Raw genomic sequence first — 27812 nt, forward strand, 5'->3', positions numbered from 1 at the left:
ATCGTGGGTCTTGGATTCGACATAGCAACACGGACACTCCTAGGGCATGGCTTTCCTGAAGGCCCTGTGCTGCTCTTGCAGATGCGTGTGAATACACCAGACAGCCGGTGCTATCCCCTCTCTGGCCCTCAGCTGATGCCCAGGAAGGAGGTGTCTATCTGAGGGACTTCCCACACGGTTTACAAGCACTTGCAAACATCAGGAGCAGCCCAGGCACCTTGGGCATCACCCAGTGTCTGTGTGTGAGCAGCTGCCTCCCAGCTGAAGGACTGAGGACTCAGAGCAGGAGCTCACATGCAGGCAACTCCTTGTGCTCTTCTGAACTGAATCAGAGGAATCCCAGCTCCTGTGGTTCTGTGGGGAGCTGAATCTCATTTCAGCTCCAGGATTTCTGTCATAGGATGAGATTCCTGCACTGCCTCAGCTGGATCACTGTCCTGCACAGGGAAAGTCCAAACCTCCCTGTCCTTGCCTGGGTGCCCTTTGTGCTTCATCAAACGAACTCTAGTAGCACTCGCTATATGTCTCCATCAGTCACTGACCACTGGACATGTGGTGGTTAATTGAGCGGATTTCAAAACACAGTCATGATGCTGTTGTCTTTCAGGAGATGTTGACCTTGAGGACCCAGGGAAATGTGAGGGGAGATGAGTGGGAAGAATAAAAATGAGATGATCTGCTGTTGAGCTGGGCCATGCTCCTGGGACACAGGGAGCTCATAAAAGTGGATGGTGCTGTAGAGAGACAGCTATGCCCAGGAGCGTCTCTTGTGCACAGAGAGACACCCATTTGCTGTGTGGATAAAGAGAGGCCAGAGTGGGTGGGAACTAGTTCCCGCCCACACAACACAGAAGGTGTGAAAAGCTGTTCTGAGCACCTAGTTTGGAGTAGTCAGTGTTTGAGGGCTGCCTGGGCTACCCACTCAATAAGGCAGCAGTGGGAGTGGAGGCTGCATCCTGTGTGAGCACGGGTCAGTACTCTTGTCTTTTCTCAGGTAACTTGCTCTTCTGTTGACAGGACCTGATGCTAACACTTCAAACATGGTCCTTACCAGGAAACGGTCTTCCCGTGCAAAGACTGTGGCAACCCAAACAGAGGGTCTGCTCCAAGATGCGGCAGTTCAGGTCTCTGGCTGCCAGGAGTGCCTCAACCTGCTGCTGCCAGGAGAGGATGGGAAGGATGCAACTTGTGTGCGGTGTGAGCAGCTAGATGAGCTGCTCAGCCTTGTGGTGGAGCTTAGGGAGGAGGTAGTTAGACTGCGGACAATCAGAGAATCTGAACAGGAGAGGCTGAGGTCCATTAAGGACTGTGAAATTGAAATTGATGGGTGGTGCCAGGCCCTATTGGCCCTGGGATCCAGGCACACAGCTGAGGCTCCCCAAGAAGCATGTTGCCCCCGGTCACCTTGCGAATAGGCGATAGAAAGGAGTGTGCAGATGGACTGTGCTCCTGCTGCACTGAGCCCTCAGTCCTCCCTTACCCCTACCAATACAAATGTAGAGGTAGGGGGTGTGGGACTGTCGGCAGAGCCTCTATCCTGCAGTTGCCAGTCAGACCAAAGTAGTCTGAGAGAAAAGGATGGGTGGAAACAGGTACCGGCAGCTCGGCGAAGTGGGAGTCCCCACCCACGACCATGCTTGGCTCCCCAGGTGCCTCTGCAAAATAGGTTTGGGGCCCTGGAACCCGAGGGAGAGGTGAATGCCGATGTGGAAGCAGCCCCACCTGTGAGGGTGCCTCGGGGGAAGCGGACACACCCACGCCTCAAAACTTCTTCCACACGGAAGGATAGAAGGGTAGTTGTCATAGGTGACTCCCTTCTGCGAGGAATGGAAGGCCCTATATGCCGGCCTGACCCTACCCACAGGGAGGTGTGCTCCCTCCCGGGGCACCGGTCAGGGACATTGCTGGGAGACTTCCCAGTCTGATCTGCCCTTCTGACTACTATCCCCTGCTGATAGTTCAGGCTGGCAGTGAAGAAGTTAGTTAAAAAAGCCTGAAGGCTATCAAAGATGATTTCAGGGGACTGGGGCGGGTAATCGAAGGAACAGGTGTGCAAGTGGTTATTGCATCTGTACCTTCAGTGGCAGGGAGGGATACTGAGTTGGGCCTAAAAACCCACCTCTTAAACAAATGGTTAAAGAGTTGGTGCAGACATAGGAGTCTTGGTTTTTTTGATCATGGGGCAATTTATTCGGCTCCTGGCATGACAGCTGCAGACGGAAGCGGCCTGTCTCAATGGGGTAAGAGGGTTCCAGGTGAGGAACTGTCAGGACTTATTGACAGGTGTTTAAACTAGGTAGGATGGGGGAAGGGGACAAAACAAGGGTCACTGGGTCTGAGGCGGCAGTTCAGGTCTTAAAGCAGAACTCGCTGGGTGCAGACAATGGAGTTAAAAGGCATGGAGAGGGGTGGAGAGATGCTGCCTCTCTCAAGTGCCTCTATACCAACACGCAAAGCATGGGGAATAAACAGGAAGAATTGGAGTTCTGCGTACAGTCACGTGGCCAGTATCTCATTGCGATCACGGAGACGTGGTGGGACAGCTCACATGACTGGAATGTTGTCATGGAGGGCTATGTGCTTTTTAGGAAAGATCGGCTGGCAAGGCGGGGTGGTGGAGTTGCTCTTTACGTGAGAGAGCAGCTAGAATGTATTGAACTCCACCTGGGGGAGAGTAATGTAGAAGTCGAGAGCTTGTGGGTGAGAATCAAGGGCCAGGCTGGCAAAGGGGACACTGTTGTGGGTGTGTACTACAGGCCTCCTGATCAGGAGGAGGAGGTCAATGAGGCCTTCCATAAGCAACTGGAAGTAGCGGCACACTCCCAGGCACTGGTGCTTATGGGGGATTTTAATTATCCAGATATTTGCTGGACAACCAACATGGCCAGGCATGCGCGGTCCAGACAATTCTTGCAGTGCATTTAAGACAACTTCCTGATGCAGGTGGTAGAGGAACCAACGCGGGGTGGGGCATTGCTGGACCTTATTCTCACCAATAAGGAAGGACTTGTTAAGGAAGTAAAAGTTGGGGGCAGCTTGGAATGTAGTGACCATGAGATGGTGGAGTTTGAGATCCTGAGTGGAGGAAGCAAAGCAAAAAGTAGGACTGCTACCCTGGACTTTAGGAAAGCCAACTTTGATCTCCTTCGGGACCGACTTGGGGCTATCCCATGGGCCAGGGTGCTAGAAGGCAAGGGGGCCTGTGAGAGCTGGTTAGTGTTTAAACGGCTCTTCTTCCAAGCTCAGGATTGGTGAGTCCCTGTGACTAAGAAATCAGGAAAAGGTGCAAGGAGACCTGCGTGGATGAGTAAGGAGCTCATGTGCCAGCTCCGCGGAAAGAAGAAAGTACATGATATGTGGAAAAAGGGTCTGACCACTTGGGAACAATACAAGAATGTAGTCAGGGACTGCAGAGATGCGACCAGGAAGGCCAAAACCCACCTAGAGTTGAATCTAGCTCAGGAGATAAAGGATAATAAAAAAGGCTTTTTTAAATATGTTAACAGCAAAAGGAAGGCTAGGGAGAATGTGGGCCCCATACTAAGTGAGGGGGGCACTCTGGTAACAGGGGATGCTGAGAAGGCGAAAATACTGAACGCCTTCTTCGCTTCTGTCTTTAGTGAAAGGGTTCTCCCTCAGGAATCCCGAACCCTAGAGGTTGATGAGAGAGTCCAGGAAATGGGAGATTTCCCTTTAGTCAGGGAAGAGGTGGTCCGTGATTGCCTAGGAAACATTAAGGTCCATAAATCCATGGGACCTGATGGGGTGCATCCGCGGTTGCTGAGAGAGCTGGCGGAGGTCGTTGCTGAGCCGCTCTCTGTAATCTATCAGAGGTCTTGGAGAACTGGGGAGGTGCCTGAAGACTGGAGGACGGCCAGTGTCAGTCCAGTCTTCAAAAAGGGCAAGAAGGAAGACCCGGGTAACTATAGGCCGGTCAGCCTCACCTCTGTCCCAGGGAAGGTGATGGAACAGCTTGTGCTGGATGCCATCTCCAGACAACTGGGTGATAAGGAGGTTATCAGGAGAACCCAGCATGGGTTCGCCAAGGGGAGGTCGTGCTTGACCAACCTGGTCGCCTTTTATGAAGATGTCACTAGCTGGGTGGACACGGGGTGGGCGGTAGATGTAGTCTACCTTGATTTCAGTAAGGCTTTTGATACTGTCCCCCATGACATCCTTATAACAAAGCTGAGGAAGTATGGGATAGATGAGTGGACGGTGAAGTGGGTTGAGAATTGGCTGTCTGGCAGAGTGCAGAGGGTTGTCGTTGACGGTGTGGTGTCTGGCTGGAGGCGTGTAACTAGCGGCGTCCCCCTGGAGTCCGTACTGGGTCCGGTATTGTTCAACATCTTCATCAACGGCCTTGATGAGGGGATAGTGACCACCCTCAGCAAGTTTGCTGATGACACGAAGTTGGGAGGATTGGCTGACATGCCTGAAGGCTGTGCTGCCATTCAGCGAGACCTGGACAGGCTGGAGAGCTGGGCAGTAAGAAACCGGATGAGGATTAACAAAAGCAAGTGTAGAGTCTTGCATGAGGGTAGAAATAATTGCATGCACTAGCACAAGCTGGGGGTAGACCTGTTGGAGAGGAGCTCTGCTGAGAGGGACCTGGGCGTCCTGGTGGATGACAGATTAACCATGAGCCAGCAGTGTGCCCTTGTAGCCAAAAGAGCCAATGGCATACTGGGGTGTATTAAAAAGAGCGTGTCCAGCAGGTCGAAGGAGGTGATCCTCCCCCTCTACTTTGCCCTGGTGAGGCCTCATCTGGAATATTGTGTCCAGTTCTGAGCTCCCAGTACAAAAAAGACAGGGATCTCTTGGAAAGAGTCCAGCGGAGGGCCACAGAGAAGGTGAAGGGCCTGGAGCATCTCCCCTATGAGGAGAGACTTAGGGAACTGGGTCTGTTTAGCCTAGAAAAAAAAGAAGGCTGAGAGGGGACTTGATCCAGGTTTATAAATACCTGAGGTTTTTGCTGGGGGGTTGGACTCGATGATCTCTAGAGGTCCCTTCCAACCCCTACAATTCTGTGATTCTGTGATTTCCCACACAGTTTACAAGCACTGGCTAACATCAGGAGCAGCCCAGGCACCTTGGGCATCACCCAGTGTCTGTGTGTGAGCAGCTGCCTCCCAGCTGAAGGACCGAGGACTCAGAGCAGGAGCTCACATGCAGGCAACTCCTTGTGCTCTTCTGAACTGAATCACAGGAATCCCAGCTCCTGTGGGTGTGTAGGGAGCTGAATCCCATTTCAGCTCCAGGATTTCTGTCAAGGGATGAGACTCCTGCACTGCCTCAGCTGGATCACTGTCCTGCACAGGGAAAGTCCAAACCTCCCTGTTCTTCTCTGGGTGCCATTTGTGCTTCATCAAATGAACTCTGGTAGTGCTTGCTATATGTCTCCAATCAGTCACTGACCACTGGACATGTGGTGGTTAATTGAGCAGATTTCAAAACACAGTCATGATGCTGTTGTCTTTCAGGAGCTGTTGGCCATGAGGACCCAGGGACATGTCAGGGGAGATGAGTGGGAAGGATAAAAATGAGATCATCTGCTGTTGAGCTGGGCCACGTTCCTGGGACACAGGGAGCTCATAAAAGTGGATGGTGCTGTAGAGAGACAGCTGTGCCCAGGAGCGTCTCTTGTGCACAGCACAGCCTGCAGGTGACAGAAGGAGAGGAGAGAAATTGGAGTGAGCTTACAAGATATGTACTGTGTGAGTGGGCTGCGAGCTCTCTGCAGGAGCATTGCTCACAGACCACGACACGGTAAGTCTCATTCAGTAGGTAATGTAGCTGCTTTTAATTGAGGGTTAACTAAATCTGGGACATCCCGTAGCAGATTGGCTGCAGGTAATGCATGTTCGTTACAGTGGAAAAAAGACTTATGCTTCACCTGAGGGCTTCTGTGCTGCAGCATAAGAGCTGGGGGGGAGAGCTGCGTGTCCCAGCACGGCTGCAGGCTGTGCAGCCGGGGCTGGAGGCGGGTGCCCAGGGTTGTCCTGCAGAGCAGGGTCCCTGCTGTGCCCCAGGGGCTGTGTGCCGGGTATGGGACTCTGCCGCCTGCCAGGCTCAGCACTCAGCCTGCCCGGGGAGCTGCCCAGGGCGCTGCGGGGAGACGTGTGGGGGGAAGGAGCCCCCTGGCAGGGCTTGTGCTGCCACAGCTGCTGCCTGGGGCAGGGGGATCACAGCTACACTGCACAACAGTATGATTCTGAGGTTGCTTTGCCGGAGGAGAGCCAAAGCAGAGGGTTTCCATTTCCTGTTCTGGGGGAACGTAGAAAGGATTGGAGGCAGAAATGTAAAAGGGGCTGTCACAGCTCTGAGAATTTTTCTTCACTCAATTGATTGTTTTCAGAACAGTCACACATGATGTGCTCTCAGTCTCCCATTTCCTGAAGGATGGAACCAACAGAAAATATCCTCATTTTCAGTAGACATGAATAATTCACTTAAAATGCAAACAGGCAGTCTTTTAGAATTCACACTGAATGGCACAGAGGTTGTTTTTGGGGCTCTAAGGGCACCTGGGGAAAAGATATGAGACATGAAACAGATGAAAATATCCAGGGAGAAGGGATAAGAAAAGAAGTGGAAGGTTACAGCTCCATATGCTGCATCTGATTTAGGAATGCTGAACAACATGAAATTAAATGCAAGTAATGGTGCTAAATGTACACTGTTGTAGGAGAATGAAAATATTTTATGTTATAGCAGGAGGAGTGTCTCTGAGAATGCTCTGGACTTGTCGTTATCTTCTGCACTCTGAGCAGGACTCCAAGCCCAGGAAAAAAAGCAGATGCCCAACGGCAGCTCCATCAGCGAGTTCCTCCTGCTGCCGTGGGCAGACACGCGGCAGCTGCAGCTCCTGCACTTCTGGCTCTTCCTGGGCATCTACCTGGCTGCCCTCCTGGGCAACGGCCTCATCAGCACAGCCGTAGCCTGTGACCGCCGCCTGCACAGCCCCATCTACTTCTTCCTCTTCAACCTGGCCCTCCTCGACCTGGGCTGCATCTCCACCACTCTCCCCAAAGCCATGGCCAACGCCCTCTGGGACACCTGGGACATCTCCTACACAGGATGTGCTGCACAGCTCTTTTTCTTTACCTTCTTCATTTCAGCAGAGTATTCCCTTCTCACCATCATGTCCTATGATCGCTATGTTGCCATCTGCAAGCCCCTGCACTACGGGACCTTGATGGACAGCAGAGCTTGTGCCACTATGGCAGCAGCTGCCTGGGGCACTGGGGTTCTCTATTCCCTGCTGCACATTGCCAGTACGTTTTCACTGCCTCTCTGCCAAGGAAACATTGTGAACCAGTTTTTCTGTGAAATCCCCCAGATCCTCAAGCTCTCCTGCTCAGAATCAAATCTCAGGGAAGTTGTTTTTCTCTTTTTTGGTTCCAGTTTAGCCTTTGGCTGCTTTGTTTTCATAGTGGTGTCATATGTGCAGATCTTCGTGGCTGTGCTGAGCATGCCCTCTGAGCAGGGACGGCACAAAGCCTTCTCCACGTGCCTCCCTCACCTGGCCGTGGTCTCCATGTTTCTAAGCACTGCCTTTTTTGCCCACCTGAAGCCTCAATCCATTTCCTCCCCACTCCTAGATCTGACAGTGGCACTTCTGTATGCAGTGGTTCCTCCAACACTGAACCCTATTATCTACAGCATGAGGAACAGGGAGATCAAGCACGCGCTCAGGAAGGTGTTGCAATATGCACTATTCCAACTTCCATAAAATGCACAACTTCCTCATAGGATTCCCAGTGATGGTTCGTTATGTTTTATGCACCTTTGGTTGTTTGATTATGTGAGATATAGGAATGTGCAAAATAAAATAAAATAAAATAAAAATAAAAATGTTATTGAAGTTATAAATAAAAATGAATTTAAATTCTTTACTACCTAATTTCCATTTTATCACTTTAGGAGCTCAAGTAAACATGTAACCAGATTCCCTGAATACGTTATAAGATACCTAAAAAGGTTTCAAAAAAGACATTTGCTTAGCTATTCTGTCTTCCTACATTGTCTGGATTTGGGACGTACAGCCGCAGACAGCAGCTCAACGTTTTCATTTCTGATCTCTTTACACCACCACAGTGCTCTCAAGTCCTCTCATTTGTGCAGGCTGAATGTCTTCTTTTTCTCACAACAGTCCTGTTGTCTCTACAGCAGCACTCCAGGGCTGCAGTCAGTAGCCAGCAATATGAATGACTGTGTCAGAGCTGGTCTCCTTGCTGGCACTGCCATAACAAGAGGGCACCTTCGGAGCAGGTCCAGAGAACTGGAGGCCTCTTCTAAATCTGGCTTAAGGAATGTACCTCAGGAGCTGCTCTCTGAGAAGACTTCAAGATACTCTGGTGCATTTCACTGACTGCCAGGGATAGTTTCAGAAGTCCCAAGGAGATCTGTAAGGGACTCAAGGCAGTGCTGAGGATTAGAATCTGTGGTTTAAGGTCAAGATAAAAAGAAAATGATTATAAATATGATAAATGCATATATACATATCTTATATATATAGTATATTTTCAGATATATATAATATAGGCAGTTGCTAATATATGTGCATGTACTAATACATATACATATGATACATAGATGATAATAGTTTATATGCATATCTGTTTGCAAGTCCAGGACCTGTTGCAGGGGTTTTAATAGCCTCAAGTTTCACTGTAGGAACTGGAGAGGCTGTTTTCCTACTGCAGGAGTTTGAGTAACTGCAGAGGTCATTGCCAGAGCTGGAATCACTGCAGGACCTGGGATTAAAGTTTTAGCAACCACTGTGCTCATTGGAGGAGTTGGAGTGACCACAGGGCTGTACCTCCTGGCACAGTGCACCACCCTTGGGAAGCATTTGTTTCATTTTCTTATCAAAAACTTGGAACAGATACAGGACCTGTAGCAGGAGTGACTGCAGAGCTCATTATGAGAGGTAGAGTGGCAGCGGGATCTGTCAGCAGATCCAGCTCTCTTCCCATTGATGATGCTGAAGAATGTTTAACACAGCTCAGTAGGTGTGGGCCAGGCCCTGGCACACTCCAGTTGTTTGTGCCTGTTTGAGATCTCCAGGGTTTCATCAGACCTTCCCCCAATATTCTACCAGTTTCTCAGGATCCTGCGGTTGCTCAGAGATGAAGTTCCTAAGCCCTGGGGGTGCCCACCGCTCCAAACAGCTGCCCAGACCATCCCACACCCCCTGCCATGCAGAGCCTTCTCACCTTGAAACAGATCTCTCACTGATATTCCTGAATAATGTTTAACCTCAGTCCTAGAATTCTAGAATCACCAAGGTTGGAAAAGGCCTAAAAGATCATCCAGTCCAACCATTCACCTATTACCAATAGCTCCCACTAAACCATGTCCCTCAACACAATATCCAGTCACTCCTTGAACACCCCTGGTCTCCCAGAGGAGACTATGTAAAATGTGTAATTTCTAATCATACCAACAATATTACTTCCAAAACCCAAAGATGACCACAGAGATGAATGTGCACAAAACTTCACTTTGTCAGCTGCCAATTTTATCATGATACAAACTAAGGTCAAAGAGCATAGCAAAATAAATACCCTAATCCAGAATGCAGAGTTGACAAATAATGCAGCAGGGAAAACAAGCAGCAAGCAAGGAGCTGTGCAATGCAGCTTCATGAGAAGACTCAGCAAGCTCCACACATAGGGAAACTATCAGCATCATGGGCTGCACTTCTCCAACTCCCACAAAGCCCTGTGTTAACTCGATCTGGACAAATGTGCTGTTATCTCAACCCTTGGAGACTCACATCTGGCACCAAAATGATGGTGGTTGTTGAACCCAACATGTGGCTCAGCAGCACACAGTGCTTGGTGCACTGCCCCATTCCTAATGGGATGGGGAAGAGAACTGGGAAAAAAAGTACAACTTGTGGGTTGTAACAAAGCAATTTACTAAGAGAGATAAAAGGAGAGGAGTTATAGTTATCACTATATATCCGTTGATATGGAATAGTATGTAACAGCGGATAAACAAGCACTTGCTCAGCACCACCAGACAGATGCCCAGTTGGGCCCTGGGAAGAGAAAAGACTGAGATGAACTCCCACCCCTTTCAATACAATTTCTGCTTGCTGTCAGCTGATAGAGAACATCCTTTCGGCCACTTTCAGTCAGCTGTCCTCACTCTGTTCCCTCCCAGCTCCATGTGCCCTCTACTGACCATGGCCTTGGCTCTGTACAACACTGCTTAGCAGCAACTGAAAACATTAGAGTGTTATCAATGGTTTTCTCCTAGAACCAAAACACTGCACCATAGCGGAATGTCTGAAGAAAATAATTCCATCCCAGCTGTAACTCACATACCTGCCTTTCCTCTTCCTCTTGTTCTTCCTGATCAGGAAGCAAGGAACAGAATCTGCTGCTCTCCTCTTTGTGCCTTTTCCATCAGTTCTCAGCTGGCTCCTCTGCCATCCCCAGGCAGAGCTCAGTGCACTCTCACAAAGGGCAGCAGCCTTTCCTCATCTTCCTTGCCCATCCATCATGAAGTGTCAGTGAATAGTGAAAAGGTACCCCATAGTAGATGAAAAGGGAATACTTTGCTACAGAAAGGCAAATCATTTATTTGTGCAGTACTCGGTGCTGCTTTAAAAGCAGCCGTGGAGTTCCGAGATCAGCAGTTTGAGGCGGAAAACCAGACTATACAGTCGTTACAAGAAACAGTTAAAACAACCCAGGAACTCGTGAAAGCCTTGCAAAACCAAACTGGAAATCTAGAAGTACAATTGGAAAGAGAGAGACATAATTCGGCCTTGTTACAAATGGCTTTTAAGGAAATTTTAACATATTATGATACGGGTGACACTGATATTCATGTTGCACCACAAGAAAAACTGTATCCTCAGGAAGAACTGAAAGAAACAAAACAAAGTTTTGATAAGATTGAAACTCCAATAGCCCCTCTGTGCCCTCTAATAAAAACAGAAGATACCTTTGATAATGGAGAGGACCTGGATCCTCAAATGAATGTTAAAGAAATTCCCTTTTCTGCCACTGAATTAGCAAAACTGAAAAAGGATTTTAGCCACTCTCCAAAGGAATCCGAAACAGAATATGTATGGATAGTCAGTCTAACTGGTGGAGAAAAAATAATGTTAACCGAAAAGGAGGCTGAGGGTTATTGGGGGCCAGGAGTATTTTTGACTACTGGTAATAACCATGTTCCCTGGTCCCTAACACAAAGGGCTGCTTACTGGGCTGGTGGTCTCAACCCTTTAGAAAGGGGAGACCCTCTTGCCATTAATGGGACAGTTGACCAATTGGTTGAAAGTGTCCAAAAGTCTGCTTGCCTGCAAATGATGTATGACAGGAAATTGCAGCCATGGCACGAATCACCTATGATGATGCCTGTGGATCCTGAAAGGATGACTCCTTTAATTAGGGGGCTTCCAGAATCGCTGAAACCCATAGGTATACAACTACAGGGAAAAATACAAGCTATGCCTCAGGGAGAAAGAACCCGGCCAGCATTAGAAGGAACTGGCACCTCCGGCCATTTGCAGTCAGGGTACAATGTATGGACATGGGGGGAGGTTGCCCAAGAGTTGATTAATTATGAAAGGAAGTATGGGCCTGTGGCTTCTTCCAGTAAATCTGAGCCAGGGGAAGTAAGGCTCGCAGCAACCACCCTTGCTCCTAGGCCACCTAGCCCAAAGCTTAGTGGAACTGGAAGGGTCTCATTGCCAGTAAGAACAGGTAGGAGAAATATTGATCATAAACGTAATCGTCTCTGGACACTGGGCTGGCAAAATGGTGTTCCACGAGATTTGATGAATGGATTACCCACAGTCAGGCTAGAGAAATTAGTTAACTTGTGGCCAGAACAAAAGCCCAAGGAAAGTTGATACTTTCGCCCCCTCCCCCAGATGAGAGGGAGGTGGGGGGGGGGGGGAAGCAGTGAAGGGTGGATGTGTTAGAAAGCTCACAACAAAAGGAGAAGATAATTGTATTAACAAAGCCCCCGAAGGGCGAGTTGTCTTGCTTTATTTTACAGAAGATCCCCGTGGGACCTTCACAGAACAGAATGGCTTGTAGCTGATTTTAACCATTTGTGTTTTATGACAGAAAAATTGAAGATGTGATCATGCTAGAATACTGATATATCTCTTTATTACATATTTGGTTGCAATAGTATTATGTTTTTGTTTGCTGTAGTTGTGAGTTGTGATTGATATCAGTCTTTGGATCTGTTTAAACTTCACAATTGGGTTCAGAGTTTTTTTTTTTCAGGTCATCCTGGCTTTCTTGTACTCTTTGCACAGTGGTAATCATTCCTTTTGACCCCTTATTTCACCTCTTTTGGTCAAACTTGATGGTGATTTGCATGTAACTCCATGGTGTTTCCAAATTCCTAATGAATTGGGAAATGAGCAATGGAACCCATCTAATATATGTTAGATGTAGTCACAAAAGTGAAATTTATCATAAAATCCTTTGCACTGATGCTTTTCAGTGTCTCATCAGTCCAGGAGTTCCATTCAAAACATGGTTGTTGGAAAGTGTCTGAGTTTTTGACAAGAAACATGTATGTTTCTGGGATTGCTCCCTATGATTTAAATTCTGGGGTATCCTACACTATGTTGTGACTATAACAGTTCTTAAACTTGCCAGACTAGTATTTATATCTCTCAGCAATTGAACTGTTTTGGAAATGCTCAAGTGGAAAGTTCTTCTGACACAATGATCCCTATTGTTTTACTGGTTTATTTATTGCTATTGGTTATTGTTAAATGTATGGTTGTTTTCAGTGTATGGCTGTTCCTTCTCACTTTCTACCTTTTATTCATTATGTAATATTTGTCTCACCCCTCCTGAAGAATCACTGAGAGGTGCCTGTGTCAAATTAAATGTTCCACCTGTTGTCTAAAGATTGATAATGGTGAAGTTAAACCAATTGCTGAAGGTATACAGAAAATAGGACATGTTGTTCCTGTCCAAACTTGGAAAAGTCCAGACCTTGACCTTTTTTCCTGGCTTCCAGGTGGACTGTGTGTAAAATGCATCTTATTATATCTATTGTGTGTTGTTGCAACTTTCATGTTTGTTTTGTGTATGATATCACGTTTCATTGAACTTATCCAATGTGTTGTACTGTCCATGTATTTTGTAACCTCCTCAAGTGATGGAGAAGTTGAGCACATCAAGAGATCTTTTGTAATCATTGCATTAAACCACCCTCACCTTCCTTTTCCCTCATGCTTGCTATCTTTTTCTCACCATCCTGGATCAGCAGTGGTCCATTTTTTAAGCAAACTTTGAGTCATGGGGTGGTGTAAGAGGTCATGCTTTTTACATTACTGTCTCAAAGTTTGCTGAAATGAACAAGTTCAGGCAAGTCCTGGCCAAGGTTCCAGGACTCCCTTTGTCTGAGACACACAGGAACCAAGGTTCGAGAAATCCCGTTGTTCAAGAGATGGACAAGTCTGGGAGCTATAAGAGAGATAAGATGCTGATTAATGGCCCAAAAGTGGTCTTTTTGTGTGGGCCTATCTCAAGGAAGATGGCCATCTCCGAGGAATTCACATGACTCTGACCCGAGCCTTCCCGAAATGTCATGAAGGCTGGGAAGAAGTAGAATAAAAAGGGCACGGACTAACCCCGAATTTGGGTTTTCTGATACCAGATGCCTCACTACGGAAACAAGGAGGTTTTCTGTCATCAGATGCCTCTCTACATGAACGCCTGCATGCTGAAGAAGATGCCTGCATGCTGAAGAACCTTTTAGGTAACTGACCTCAGATTCCTCCACCGTTGTCCTACTGCTGCCTACTGTCTCTCCTGGGATTGCTGCTCGAGACTCTGCTCCGTGAGACCTCGCTGCCCGACACTCCGCTTCTTGAGACCACGGTACTGTGACCGCCTTCTGCGCTGCACCGATCTGCTGCTTGCGGCCTGCTACTCTGCTGCTGCTCTCCCCTACCAACATAACAACGTACTACGGGTCGCTGCTGCATCCAGGAGGTGACTATTCCCCGCTTTAACGTAATTCTTGCTCTTTTCTACCTTTTTCTATCGCCTACTTTCCCGTCCCCATCAACCTAATTTTGGTATTCGTCGCTCTCCCTTCCCCATCCCCTCAGTTGTCTATCACCTCTAATAAGCTGGTTGGATCAACATTTGAATGCTCTTCTTCTTAATCTCATGCTGGGCATAACATATCAAAAGAACCTTTGCCTCACTCCTAAATTGGAGCGAGACAGGCCTTTATATGGGACCACATTCATCCCAATGACAATGAGAAGGCCGGCAAGCAACAAGGTAAGTGCAACCCATAAGTGTGACCCCATAGGGGCCAATGGGGACCCCAGACCAATAAGTGGGAAGACAGACCCATAAGTGGGACTCAAAACCCCATAATTATGATTCTAGCCCCATAAGTGTGACCCCATAGGGGCTAATGGGGACCCCTGGCCCCATAAGTGAGGCTCCAGACACATAAGTGAGGCTCCAGCCCCATAATTGTGACCCACAAGTGAGGCTCCAGACCCATAAGTGGGAACACAAACCCATAAGTGGGAACACAGACTTGTAAGCGGGTCCTCAGACCAATAAGTGTGACCCTAAAGACTTCAAGATGTCCCCACTCCCATAAGTGTGACCCATAAGTGAGGCTCCAGCCCGATAACTGCATCCCCAGCCCCATAAAAGTGACCCTATAGGGGCCAATGGGGACCCCAAGCCTCATAAGTGTGAACACAGCCCCATAACTGAGACCCATAAGTGAGGCTCCAGCCCCATATCTGTGACCCCAAACACTAATGACGTCCCCATAAACCCTAGTGGGGTCCCAATAAGTGTGACCCCAGCCCCATAAGTGGGTCCCTAGACCCATAAGTGGGTCACCAGACCCATAACTGCATCCCCAACCCCATAACTGCATCCCCAGCCCCAAAAGTGAGACCTCAAACCCCATAACTGCATCTCCAGCCCCATAAGTGTGACACCAGTGGGGACACTATGGGGGTCCCTGGTTGACATATCTGTACCCAGCCCCATAAGTGTGACCCATAAGTGGTTCCCCAGCCCCATAGGTTCATCTCCAGCCCCATAACTGCATCCCCAGCCCCATAACTGCATCCCCGATCCCATAAATGCTTCTCCAGCCCCATAAGTGGGAACACAGACCCATATCAGAGTCCCCAGCCCCATAACTGCATCCCCTGCCCCATAAGTGGGTCTTCAGCATCCTCAAGGGGAAGAGAGCTGGATCTGCTGACAGTGCTGCAGCCTCTGCAACTCCTGGCACAGACCCTGCAGCAGCTCCAAGGTTTTGTTACACATTCTGCAGTTACTCCACGCTCTGGACAGATCCCGCTGTCACTCCATCCCTCATAATGAGCTCTGCAGTCACTCCTGCTACAGGTCCTGTTGCTGTTCCAAGTATTGTGATAAGAAAGTGAAACAAATTCCTCCCAGGTGAGGTGCACTGTGCCAGGAGGTTCAGCCCTGTGGTCACTCCAACCCCTCCAATGAGCCCAGTGGCTGCTCCAACATAGTCACATCTCCTGTGGTGGTCCCAGCTCTGGCAATGAGCTCTGAGGTCACTTCAACTCCTGCAACAGCCTGAAAGTCAGTACAGCTCCTACAGTGAACCCTCTGGCTGCTAAAACCCCTGCAACTAGTCCTGGACTTGCAAACAGATAAACATAGGGCTTAATTCATATATGACTGCAACTGCATATGTTGTATATGTGTGAAAACATACTAAAGATATTATATATGTATAAATACATTTGTCATAATTATTATCTTTTTCTTTTTCTCTTTATCTCAACTCATAAAATTTAAACCACAGCACTGCCCCGAGTCTCTTACTTATCTCCTTGGGACTATTCAATTTGATTGGGTCACGCACTGAAGAGCACCAGAAGATCTCGAGGTTTTCTCAGGGAGCAGCTCCTGAGGTATATTCCTTGCACCAGCTTTGGAAGAGGCCTCCCTCCAGTTCTCTGGGCCTGCTCTAAAGGGGCCCTTTTGTTATGGCAGTGCCAGCAAGGGACCAGCTCTGACAGACCTGTTCATATTGCTGGCTACTGACTGCAGCCCTGGATTGCTGCTGTAGAGGCAACAGGACGGTCGTGAGACACACAAGACCTTCAGGACTGCACAAATGAGAGGACTTGAGAGCACTTTGGTGGTGTAAAGAGATCAGAAATGAAAAGAGCACGTTGAGCTGCTGTCTGTGGCTGTACCTCCCCAAATCCAGTCAAAGCAGGAAAAAAGAAAAGCTAAGTAAAATCTATTTTGAAACCTTTTTAGGTACCTTAAAATGTATTCAGGGAATGTGGTTACATGTTTCCATGAGCTCTTGGATAGAGAAAATGGAAATTAGGTAGGAAAGAAGTGAAATATATTTTTATTTATAAGTTCAATAATATTTTTTTCTTTTTTTTTTTTTTTTTTTTGCACGTTGCTATATCTCACACAATCAAACAACAAAAGAGGCATAAACCTAAAGAACCATCACTGGGAATCCAATGAGGAGGTTGTGCATTTTATGGAAGCTGGAATAGTGTGTACTGCAGCAACTTCCTGAGAGTGTGCTTGATCTCCCTGTTCCTCGTGCTGTAGATAACAGGGTTCAGTGTTGGAGGAACCACTGAGTACAGAAGTGCCACTGTCAGATCCAGAAGTGGGGAGGAAGTGGACGGGGGCTTCAGGTAGGCAAAAGCCTACCAGTGCTGAGAAACAGGGAGACCACGGCCAGGTGAGGGAGGCACGTGGAGAAGGCTTTGTGCCGTCCCTGCTCAGAGGGCATCCTCAGCACAGCCACAAAGATCTGCACATAGGACACCAATATGAAAACAAAGCAACCAAAGAATAAATTGGCACTAAAAATGAGAATCACAATTTCCCTGAGGTTGGAGTCTGAGCAGGAAATCTTGAGGATCTGGGGGATTTCACAGAAAAACTGGTTCACAATGTTTCCTTGGCAGAGAGGCAGTGAAAACGTACTGGCAGTGTGCAGCATTGAATTGAGAACCCCAGTGCCCCAGGCAGCTGCTGCCATGGTGGCACAAGCTCTGCTGTCCATCAAGGTCCCGTAGTGCAGGGGCTTGCAGATGTCAACGTAGCGGTCATAGGACATGATGGTGAGAAGGGAATACTCTGCTGAGATGAAGGAGAGAAAGAAAAAGAGCTGTGCAGCACATCCTGTGTAGGAGATGGCCCTGGTGTCCCAGAGGGCGTTGGCCATGGCTTTGGGGAGAGTGGTGGAGATGCAGCCCAGGTCGAGGAGGGCCAGGTTGAGGAGGAAGAAGTACATGGGGGTGTGCAGGTGGTGGTCGCATGCTAATGGCTGTGCTGATGAGGCCATTGCCCAGGAGGGCAGCCAGGTAGATGCCCAGGAAGAGCCAGAAGTGCAGGAGCTGCAGCTGCCGCGTGTCTCCCAGCGGCAGCAGGAGGAACTCACTGATGGAGCTGCTGTTGGGCATCTGCTGTTGTTGTGCTTTGAGTCCTGCTCAGAGTGCAGAAGATAATGACAAGTCCAGATCATTCTCAGAGACACTCCTCCCGCTGTACTCTGAAATGTTTTCATTTACCTTTGGATAATTTTCATTTAACTCCATAACTTGAATTTATATTCATGAGCTTCACAATCCCTAAAGAAATAGAAGATTAAGGAGCTCTTAATATGTTCTCATTTCATAATCATATCCTGAGCTTCTGAATATTTTCCTCTTTGGAGCTGTTTACATGTCTCATATCTTCACTCCAACTGTTCTTAGTGCCCCCAACTCCAGCCTGTTTGCACTTCAATATGTTTTAGTCAAATATTCCTGTTTGCAGTATAAGTGCAATATTAGAGTCTGCAGAAAACAGCAAAAACTTAAACTGATTCTTTCCTTTTAGAAACGAGAGGCTGAAAGCACAACCTGTGTGGTTGTTCACAAAACAAGCAATTGATTGAAGAAATATTTGGGAGTAACATAGCTGTGTTTTAAATTTTACCTCTATAAGCCTCTATAAGATTTCCACCTCCAGTCCTTTCTGCCTTCCCTCAGAACAAGATATGAAAAAACCCTTCCTTGGCTCTCCTCTTGCAAAGGGCCTTCACAAACATTCAGTTGTGCAGTGGGGCTGTGATCCCCTGCCCCAGGCAGCAGCTGTGGCAGCACAAGCCCTGCCGGGGGCTCCATCCCCCCACCCGTCTCCCCGCAGCGCCCTGGGCAGCTCCCCGGGCAGGCTGAGTGCTGAGCCTGGCAGGCGGCAGAGTCCCATACCCGGCACACAGCCCCTGGGGCACAGCAGGGACCCTGCTCTGCAGGACAGCCCTGGGCACTTGCCTGTAGCCCTGGCTGCACAGCCTGCAGCCGTGCTGGGACACGCAGCCCTCAGGGCTGTGCTTTCATATTGCAGCACGGAAGCCCTCAGCTGTAGCAGAAGGGTTTTTCCACAGTACAGAAACATGCAGTGCCTGCAGCCAGATCTGCCATGGGATGTCCCTGATTTGGTTAACCCTCTATTGAAAGGAAGCTGCATGGTCTGCAGTGAGACTTACCTTTTCATGTGCCCACAGCCTGCTCACACAGTACACATCCTGGAAACTCTCTCCCCTTTCTCTCCTCTCCTTCTGTCACTTGCAGGCTGTGCTGTGCACAAGAGCTGCTCCTGAGCACAACTTTCTCTCTGTAGCACTGCCCACCTTTATGAGCTCCCTGTGTCCCAGGAGCCCGGCCCAGCTCAGCAGCAGAGGATGTCATGTTTTATCCTTCTCACTCGTCTCCCCTGAGATGTCCCTGCGTCCTCTTGGCCAACAGATCCTGAAAAACAACAGCATCATGATTGTACATTGAAATCTGATGAATTAAACACCAAATGTACAGTGGTCAGTGACTGATTTCAGACCTGATACCTGAGATCCTGTGATGAAACAAAATGGGCATACAGGCAAGGACAGAGAGAGGCAGACTTCCCCTGTGCACAGCAGTGATTTAGTTGAGGCAGTGCAGGAGTCTCATCCCTAATGGGAAACCCTGGGGCTGAAATGGGATTCACTGGACACACAGTATCATTGGGATTCCTCTGGTTCAGCTCAGAAGTGCACAAGGAGTTGCCTGCATGTGAGCTCCTGCTCTGAGTCCTCGGTCCTTCAGCGGGGAGGCAGTTGCTCACACACAGACACTGGGTGATGCCCAAGGTGCCTTAGCTGCTCCTGGATGTGTTCCAGTGCTTATAAACTGTGTGGGAAATCCCTGAGACAGACACCTCTTTCCTGAACATCAGCTGCGTGGCAGAGAGGGAACAGAGGTATTATCGACCATCCTGAATGACAACAGACCCCAGCGTTCAGGGCACTTAATGGTGCCTTTGTCTCCAGCTGTACTGAGAATGCAGCATTACACAGCTGACTAAATGGATGAGCTCACAAAAGAAGAGCCAGATCTTTCTCTGTTCTCCATCTGAGACATATTCTGAAGGTCAAGGCAATACAAAGATAACATACGTCCTTATTCTTCAACAGACATAACCTTAGTTTTCGTTGCGCTCTCAAGTGAATGGCTTCAGAAGCAGCCTAGTGTCTCTGGGCTCTCCCACACACTCACATGCAGCTGTAAATGCAGCACAGGGCCTTCAGGAAAGCCATGCCCATGGTGTATCTGTGCTGCTATGTCAACTGCAAGACCCACAATGGATCTAATGTCTGTGTGCCACTTTCTTCACAGTAATGCCATTAATGAGCTATCCAATCAGGCTCTGTCCAGTGATGCTTTCCAATGAGGATGTTTACTTCTGTATTTTTGCACTAATGAGAACAACAAAACTTGAGGAGCTAGAAATCTTTGTAGAGTTACATGCCTGAGCTCTTGTTTGGACCACAGTGGCAGTGTGAAATGGCTTCTACAACTGCACTGTAGCACAAGGGGTATACAGATTCTTTATGATGGATTGGCGAGGAGACAAGGAAAGGAGAGTGCACTGAGCTCTGCCTCGGGACTGCAGAGCAGCCAGGTCAGAGCTAATGGAAATGGCCAACAGAGGAGGACAACAGTGCCTGTTCCTGTCTTCCTGATCAGGGAGAGCAAGTGGAAGGTGCCCTCTACAAACAGATGGGAGTCTCATGTTTCAGGCCCTTGTCCCCTTTGGGGGCCTTTTTCACTCCAGTATGTGCTGCAGGGACAGCACAGCAGGGCATGTGCCGTCCAGCAGATCCTTGGAGAGCACGGATGGCCGTGTCTTGACCAAGCCATGGAGGAACCAAAGAGGAGAGGTGCTCTGCTGGATCTCATACTCTCTGGTATGGTAGGTCTGGTGGGAATTGTGAAGGTCAAAGGGGCATCGGGACATGTGCAAGATGCAAATGGGTCTCTTATTTATTTATTTGTTTATTTATTTATTAAGCTGTAAGCTTAAAAGATGATCATTAATGTCAATAAAACTGAAACAAAGAATTGAAGACAAAGATAGAAATCAATGAAAATGTATTAACCCTTCTCAAGATGAGATGTTCTCATGAGCCTTGTTCCATTTTTAGTTGTAAATATGAGTCTTTGATGGGATTTTGTGTCTTATATTTATTTATTTATTTTTCCTTGCTATTCAGGTGTCTTCAGGTTCAGGGACACAGACAGTGGTGCCGTTGCCAATGCCCTGTGACTGAAGTCCAGTGTCCGCCGCTGCTCTTCCCTGCTGCCTATTTGATGTCCCTCATCCACCAGGTGTCTTCAACTCTCCTAAATAAATGGCCGTGGTTAAGGGCATGCTTTCAGCAGGCCGTGGCCGTGGGCACACACTCCTGCCACTGCCCTCTTGATTTCCACATCCCTTGCTCTTTGTTCAGTTAGATACCTCTCAGTTATCTGTCTGATTTCTGACTTACAGGGAGATTACTGGAATTTGCTCCATTCCTCAGAAGTCTAATGGACTTTGTTGTCAATCCTTCACTGTAATTCTATCTATCCCACCCTATCTGCATCTAAATCATTTCTTGAACAAATATTCCCTATGAAAGATAAACCTCAGCAGATGCAGCTTGGACATGGCATGCAGTTGATCACTATGTTTTACTGTTAATTCATTTGCATCACCTTTCCTTCAGTTTGCTGGCCAAAAAAAAAAAAAAAAAAAAAAGAGAGAGAGAGAAATTTTTCCTTTTCCATATGCAGCTGGTTCTCTGTGGAAAGCCACTGGGAGTTGGTGCAAAGGAGGTTTAACACTGAGCGGGTGACAGCAGAGGAGAAGAGTGATGTGAGGAAAAGTGATGCAATTCCCATGGGGCCAATGTGAGTAGAAAGGCGGTGGGGATGTTGAGGAGCTTTGTCAACACAGTAACAGAATAGAACTCGTTGGGACATCCCAGATCACGATCAGTTGCGAAGTGCTGTTTTAATGTCTTGATTAAACCAAAATATAAATAAATAGACAATAAATGTCTGCTGGATCCTTCCTCTTTAAGCTCTCTCCAGGTATCTCTCCATTTTGCTGAACAAGTTCTGAAAACCTGAATAAGATAACAGGAAAGCACAAGGCACAGGAGGCTCTTTAGGTTATAATGGGCCCCAGGGCACATTTGCTGCTGAGTCCATCAACCTCCAGTGCAGAGAGAAGTTTGCACAAAGTACTCAACAAGACAAAGTCAGAAGTAACAGTGAAGTTTCTTGGAGTATTAATGGGCCCACTGAGGGCCATTACCAAGCAAGCTTCCCAAGGGACTTGTTAGAGCAGATAATTGGAATATATGACTACAGGCAATTAAAGGCACTGGCATGGTGGCTCTGATGCTGAGAAACCTCTCTTTGTCTTATGAAGCAGAAAGGCCAAGTCCTGATCCCAGACCCTTGGCAGGGAGGACCTCATGATGACTAAGGATCCTTCCTGGGACAGTGAGTTGGAAGTCCGTATGATGTTAAATGAAAGACATGGGGACAGAAGATCCCAGGCTCTGCATGGGGTGCAAGGACGCTCTGAGGTTCATGTCCCATAAGCGCCATGTGTTTCATCGCAGGATGTGGGATATGAGAAGGGCCCAGTCTGAACAAGCAGTCAATCCCAATGCAACTCAGAACTTCAGATTTCTCAGTTCCAGTGCCCTCCTGTGCACACTCACCCATAGTTTGATGTCGTTAATGTCCTTTATGTGCCCAGAAGTGCACCCAGCGCTCCAGGTGAGACTGCAGCAGCGCAGAGAAGACAAGGACAATCCTTTCCCTCATCCAGCTAGCAATAAATTGCTTGATGCACTCCAGGGGACCGTTGGCTTTCCTGGCTGTCTGGGTACACTGCTGACTCATGTTTTATTTGATGCTGACAAAGACCCCTAATCTTTTTCAGTCAGACCGCTCTCCAGTGTCCTGTATGAAGTCAGTGTGTATGTCAAGGGTTGCCCCTACCCAGATGCACAATCAGTCTCTTTTGTTATACTTTATGCACTTGATGCTTAGTACCAACTGGTACCCACTTCTCTGACTTGTCCACATCTCTCTGCAAGTCCTCTCCACCCTCAGTGGAGGAAACAGCACCTCCTCATCTGCTATCACCAGCAAACTTGCTCAGAACATCTTCTAGTCCTGCATGCAAGTCATCCACAAAATCATGAAAGAGAAGTGACCCTAAAATGGAGCCCTGGGGACCCCTGATAGTAACTACTTACTAGAGTGATGGAGCCCAGTGACTATAGTCCTTTGGACTTGACCTATTGGCCAACTGTTCACCCACCACATTCTGGAGTGCACATGGCTGGGCTGCCACACAGCGTTGTTAGAGAGGGGAGGTACTTTGCTCCTTTTCTCCCCGGGTTTGTTCCCACAGTCAAGGAGTGAGATCTAGAGAGAACTCCGTGACAACATGCAACAACCACTTCTCAGCTTCAACTATGACACTTATGACTCTTGGTTTGCAAGCAGCACGTATTGCGCGGCCATCACCTGCCTCCTGATGAGGTCTTGGAAGAGCAGGAGAATAGTTAGTGCAAAGCATAAGAACACAGAGCCAATTCCCAGCCACGTGAGCACAGTGCCATGAATACCGCCGAACCACAGCCAATTCCAGAAGTCAGAGATACCCAGCTTGCTGCCCCATCAGTCGTGATTGATGAACCCTTTCTTTTCTCAGAGCCTCTGCACAGCATTCTTCACTCCCTGCAGGGCAGTAGTGGTGTTCTTTTCCCCATTGGAGTTTCTATTCCTTTAGAGTGTGTTAAGAACCTCAGTCATTACCACTATCCCAGTGAACTTGGATAGTGGCCAATGGAGGTTGCAGCTCCTCTGAAGCTCCTCCTCTTCCTCATCCTCTTCATCTGCCAGTACTCGAACCATACCTGGAATGTTGCACAACACGGCCATTGATTAGGTGCAAATGAGGGCTCACGCTCACCATGTGTCATGGCATGTCAGGTAGTCAGTGGTGTTTTGCGACGCACTTAAAGTCATAACTGAGATATTAAGTCTCTTGCTGTAGTTCCCTGGCTTGAAGAAATACCCAGGGAGGGGAACCCTTTGTGTGCCCCGGTGGCGCAAGTGGTAGGAATGCCGCCTTGCAATCCCCCCTGTGGTGCAAGTGGTACAAGTGCCGCTCTGCAGCACAGAGGCTCGAATCCCAGGAGTTGGACTCGATGATCTCTAAGGTCCCTTCCAACCCGCACGAGACTATTACTATTACTATTACTATTACTATTACTATTACTATTACTATTACTATTACTATTACTATTACTATTACTATTACTATTACTATAACCCAAAATGAGCAGAGTGAGAAAGGGTCCCCTACAGATGATAAGGCCAGGCATATCACACAATTCTCCTGGTGGGAAGTCAGAGTGGCCAACTCTTTCCAGAAATTAGATGCCACTTGGTTGAGCAGAAATGAAAGAAGCAAGGACAGGCACTGTAGAGGTCTTATCCTAGAGTTTCTGGAAGAGTGTATTTCAGGACATAACAAATCTAGTCTTGAAATGAAACATCTTTGTCTGGAGAATATGACTCCCCGGTTGTCCAATCTGACCTGATTCTGCAAACACAATGACAATGCAAAGCGCCAGCAAATCACTGCTATCCTTGCTAAGCCTGTAACAGTGACAATAAATGAAAAGCAGATGTATCCTTCTATTCAGGCTAAAATATGGGGAAGTCTTGAAGAGATCACAGGTCTCCCTGACGTAATGCTGGACAGTTTCATCAAAACAGGTACCACAGGGGATTTAGGATCCATTAAGGCTGAGGTTACAGCAACCACCGCGGCCCTTCTTGAACCATTCTCGTTCGACTTCTTTGACTTCTCTCCTCCCACCGCTGTTGATGGTTCCTGATCTAAAGTCGCTTCTGCATTGGTATCTTGTATTTCTCCAGCCGCAGGCTCCATCTGATTCCCCTTGTCTAGTGCCGCGTCTGAGGGGGTGGCAAGGTTGTCAGACTCAGACTTGGGACAAACCTTATTAGACAAGCAGTCATGCGCTGCTTGCCATAGCTGTTGTGATTCCTTCACTCAGGAAAAAAGACGTAATGACCAAAAGGCTGGAAGCAGATTTTCTGCTTCCTTACTACCAGAGCAAGAATAGTTCTGGAATAGTTATCCTCTCGCCTTTTCTAAATTACATTTATTAATGCATTCCCCAGGGGTTGAGCCAAACCCCTTCTTCATCATCCAATGTATTAGTGGCTTCAATTCCTTTTCATGGACTGGATAGTCCACATTCTGCCCTGTCCCTTTTAGCATACTCACCACTCGCTTCAATTAAGCCATAACAACCAGCCTTCTCTCACCACGAGTGTGCACCCAGTTGTATCAAGTCAGGGTCACCAAATGTAGCCGCGATGCTAAGGACCTACGTTGATTGAATGGCAAACCAGCTAGGCTAACCCCCTACATTCTGGACATCCACAGCCCAGGGCACACAGAACAGACACACGCAATGAATAACCGTGACCCATATGTCCTGCACATGTGTCCGCCCCCTGGTACACGCAGGCAGAATGTAAATGAGTTCCAGGAAAATAATGAATATGAAGATGAGTTCCAGGAAATTTGTTGGATATGTTTCAGTTTGGTTTTCAAATATATAACAGTTCTGCTTACAGGTATGCAAGATAAAAGTGATCACCTTACACCAGGTGACTAATAAGAGACTAATAAGTAGACTTCCTAATTTAAAACCTAACTCTGGGTTATAGAGTTTGATTCCACAACTCAAAGCCATGCTTTTGGAATCAGTCTTTCCACTGGTGAATAACAGATCTGACATCCAAGTGCATTTAGCAGAGATGAGCCTGCTGTCTATCAGAAGGTTTCTGCTCTGTAGCCCCAGGGAAATCTCCCGGGGAAGCAGTGAGGAAGAGAAACTCAAATCCTCAGATGTGCCGAGCTAGGCTGGGCTCCTGGGACACAGGGAGCTCAAACAAGTGGGCAGTGCTGCAGAGAGACAGCTGTGCCCAGGAGCTGCTGTTGTGCACAGCACAGACTGCAAGTGACAGACAGAGAGAAGAGAAAGGGGAAAGAGCTTCCAGGATGTGTATGGTGTGAGCAGGCTGTGAGAGCACAGCAGGAGAGTTACTCACAGAACAAGAAATGGTAAGTCTCACTACATACCATGCAGATGCTTTTCATAGAAGTTTCACTTAATCTGGGACATCCCGTAGCAGATCTGGCTGCAGGCACTGCATATTCCTTTACTGTGTTAATAGCCTTCTGCTACAGCTGAGGGCTTCAGTGCTGCAGTATGAAAGAAAAGCCCTGAAGGCTGTGTGTCCCAGCACGGCTGCAGGCTGTGCAGCCAGGGCTGCAGGAGGGTGCCCAGGGCTGTCCTGCAGAGCAGGGTCCCTGCTGTGCCCCAGGGGCTGTGTGCCGGGTATGGGACTCTGCCGCCTGCCAGGCTCAGCACTCAGCCTGCCCGGGGAGCTGCCCAGGGCGCTGCGGGGAGACGTGTGGGGGGAAGGAGCCCCCCGGCAGGGCTTGTGCTGCCACAGCTGTTGCCTGGGGCAGAGGGATCACAGCTCTACTGCACAACACTATGTTTCCTAGGGTCCATTGCAAAAGGAAAGCCAAGGCAGGGGGTTTCCATTTCCTGTTCTGAAAGAAGGAAAGAGGATTGTGGCAGAAATCTAAAAAGGTATGTCTAAGTTAAAAACAGCTCTTCAACTCACAAATATTTTTTATCAATCCATCTTTTTTTGTTGTTTTTGTTGTTGTTTGTTTTTCTTTTGTGAACAGTCACACAGGTTGTACTTTCAGCCTCTTCTTTCGAAAAGGAGTCAATCAGTTTAACTTATCGTTGTTTTCTGCAGACATTAATAGTTGATGTCTCCTGCAAACAGGCAGATTTCTTGATTGAAGTACACAGAGGCAGGGGCTGGGGTCCCAAAGAGCATAGAGGAAAATATGCAGGAGGCTGTGACGTGATTAGGAAATGAGAAGAAAATAAGAGCTCCCTAATCTACTTCTTTTTAAGGGATGGTGAAGTTCATGATAATGATCATTTTCCGAAGGGAAAGGAAAAAATTATGGTATAGCAGAAGGAATGTGTCTGAGAATGGTCTGGACTTGTCATTAACTTCTGCACTCTGAACAGGACTCCAAGCCCAACAACAGCAGATGCCCAACAGCAGCTCCATCAGCGAGTTCCTCCTGCTGCCGTTGGCAGACACGCGGCAGCTGCAGCTCCTGCACTTCTGGCTCTTCCTGGGCATCTACCTGGCTGCCCTCCTGGGCAACGGCCTCATCAGCGCAGCCGTAGCCTGCGACCGCCGCCTGCACACCCCCATGTACTTCTTCCTCCTCAACCTGGCCCTCCTCGACCTGGGCTGCATCTCCACCACTCTCCCCAAAGCCATGGCCAACGCCCTCTGGGACACCAGGGCCATCTCCTACGCAGGATGTGCTGCACAGCTCTTTTTCTTTCTCTTCTTCATGTCAGCAGAGTTGTCCCTTCTCACCATCATGTCCTATGACCGCTACGTTGCCATCTGCAAGCCCCTGCACTACGGGACCTTGATGGACAGCAGAGCTTGTGCCACCATGGCAGCAGCTGCCTGGGGCACTGGGGTACTCTGTTCCCTTCTGCACACTGCCAGTACGTTTTCACTGCCTCTCTGCCAAGGCAATGTTGTGAACCAGTTTTTCTGTGAAATCCCACAGATCCTCAAGCTCTCCTGCTCAGAATCAAATCTCAGGGAAATTGTGATTCTCATTTTTGGTTCCAGTTTAGCCTTTGGCTGCTTTGTTTTCATAGTGGTGTCCTATGTGCAGATCTTCGTGGCCGTGCTGAGGATGCCCTCTGAGCAGGGACAGCACAAAGCCTTCTCCACATGCCTCCCTCACCTGGCCGTGGTCTCCCTCTTTCTCAGCACTGGCTTTTTTGCCTACCTGAAGCCCCCGTCCATTTCCTCCCCACTCCTGGATCTGTCAATGGCACTTCTGTACTCTGTGGTTCCTCCAACACTGAACCCTGTTATCTACAGCATGAGGAACAGGGAGATCAAGCACGCTCTCAGGAAGATGTTGCAATACACACTATTCCAGCTTCCATAAAATGGACAACTTCCTCATAGGATTCCCAGTGATGGTTCTTCATGTTTTATGCATCTTTGATTGTTTGATTATGTGAGATATCGCAACGTGCAAAAAATCTGTTATTGGACTTATAAATAAAAATGTATTACACTTCTTTCCTACCTAATTTCCATTTTGTCACTTTAGGAGCTCATGTAAACATGTATCCAGATTTCCCAAATACGTTAAAATATACCTAAAAATGTTTCAAAATAGATTTTACTTAGCTTTTCTTTCTTCCTACTTTGTCTGGATTTGGGGAGGTACAGCCGCAGACAGCAGCTCAACGTGCTCTTT

The 27812-nt window shown here is 48.1% G+C and overlaps 1 protein-coding gene across 1 annotated transcript; it reads left to right on the forward strand.

Annotated features, from left to right (window-relative positions):
- The first annotated feature begins 2301 nt into the window (after positions 1–2301).
- Positions 2302–27494, forward strand: LOC146755347 (olfactory receptor 14J1-like). Its single transcript, XM_085525685.1, has 4 exons — positions 2302–2534; positions 22838–22976; positions 24684–24759; positions 26536–27494. The coding sequence occupies exons 1-4, from the start codon at positions 2302–2304 to the stop codon at positions 27492–27494; spliced, it is 1407 nt and encodes a 468-aa protein (XP_085381811.1).
- Positions 27495–27812: the final 318 nt, after the last annotated feature.

Source organism: Coturnix japonica, chromosome 33 (genome assembly GCF_054131305.1).
Source record: "Coturnix japonica strain WE chromosome 33, WE-NBRP24, whole genome shotgun sequence".
NCBI lineage: Eukaryota > Metazoa > Chordata > Aves > Galliformes > Phasianidae > Coturnix > Coturnix japonica.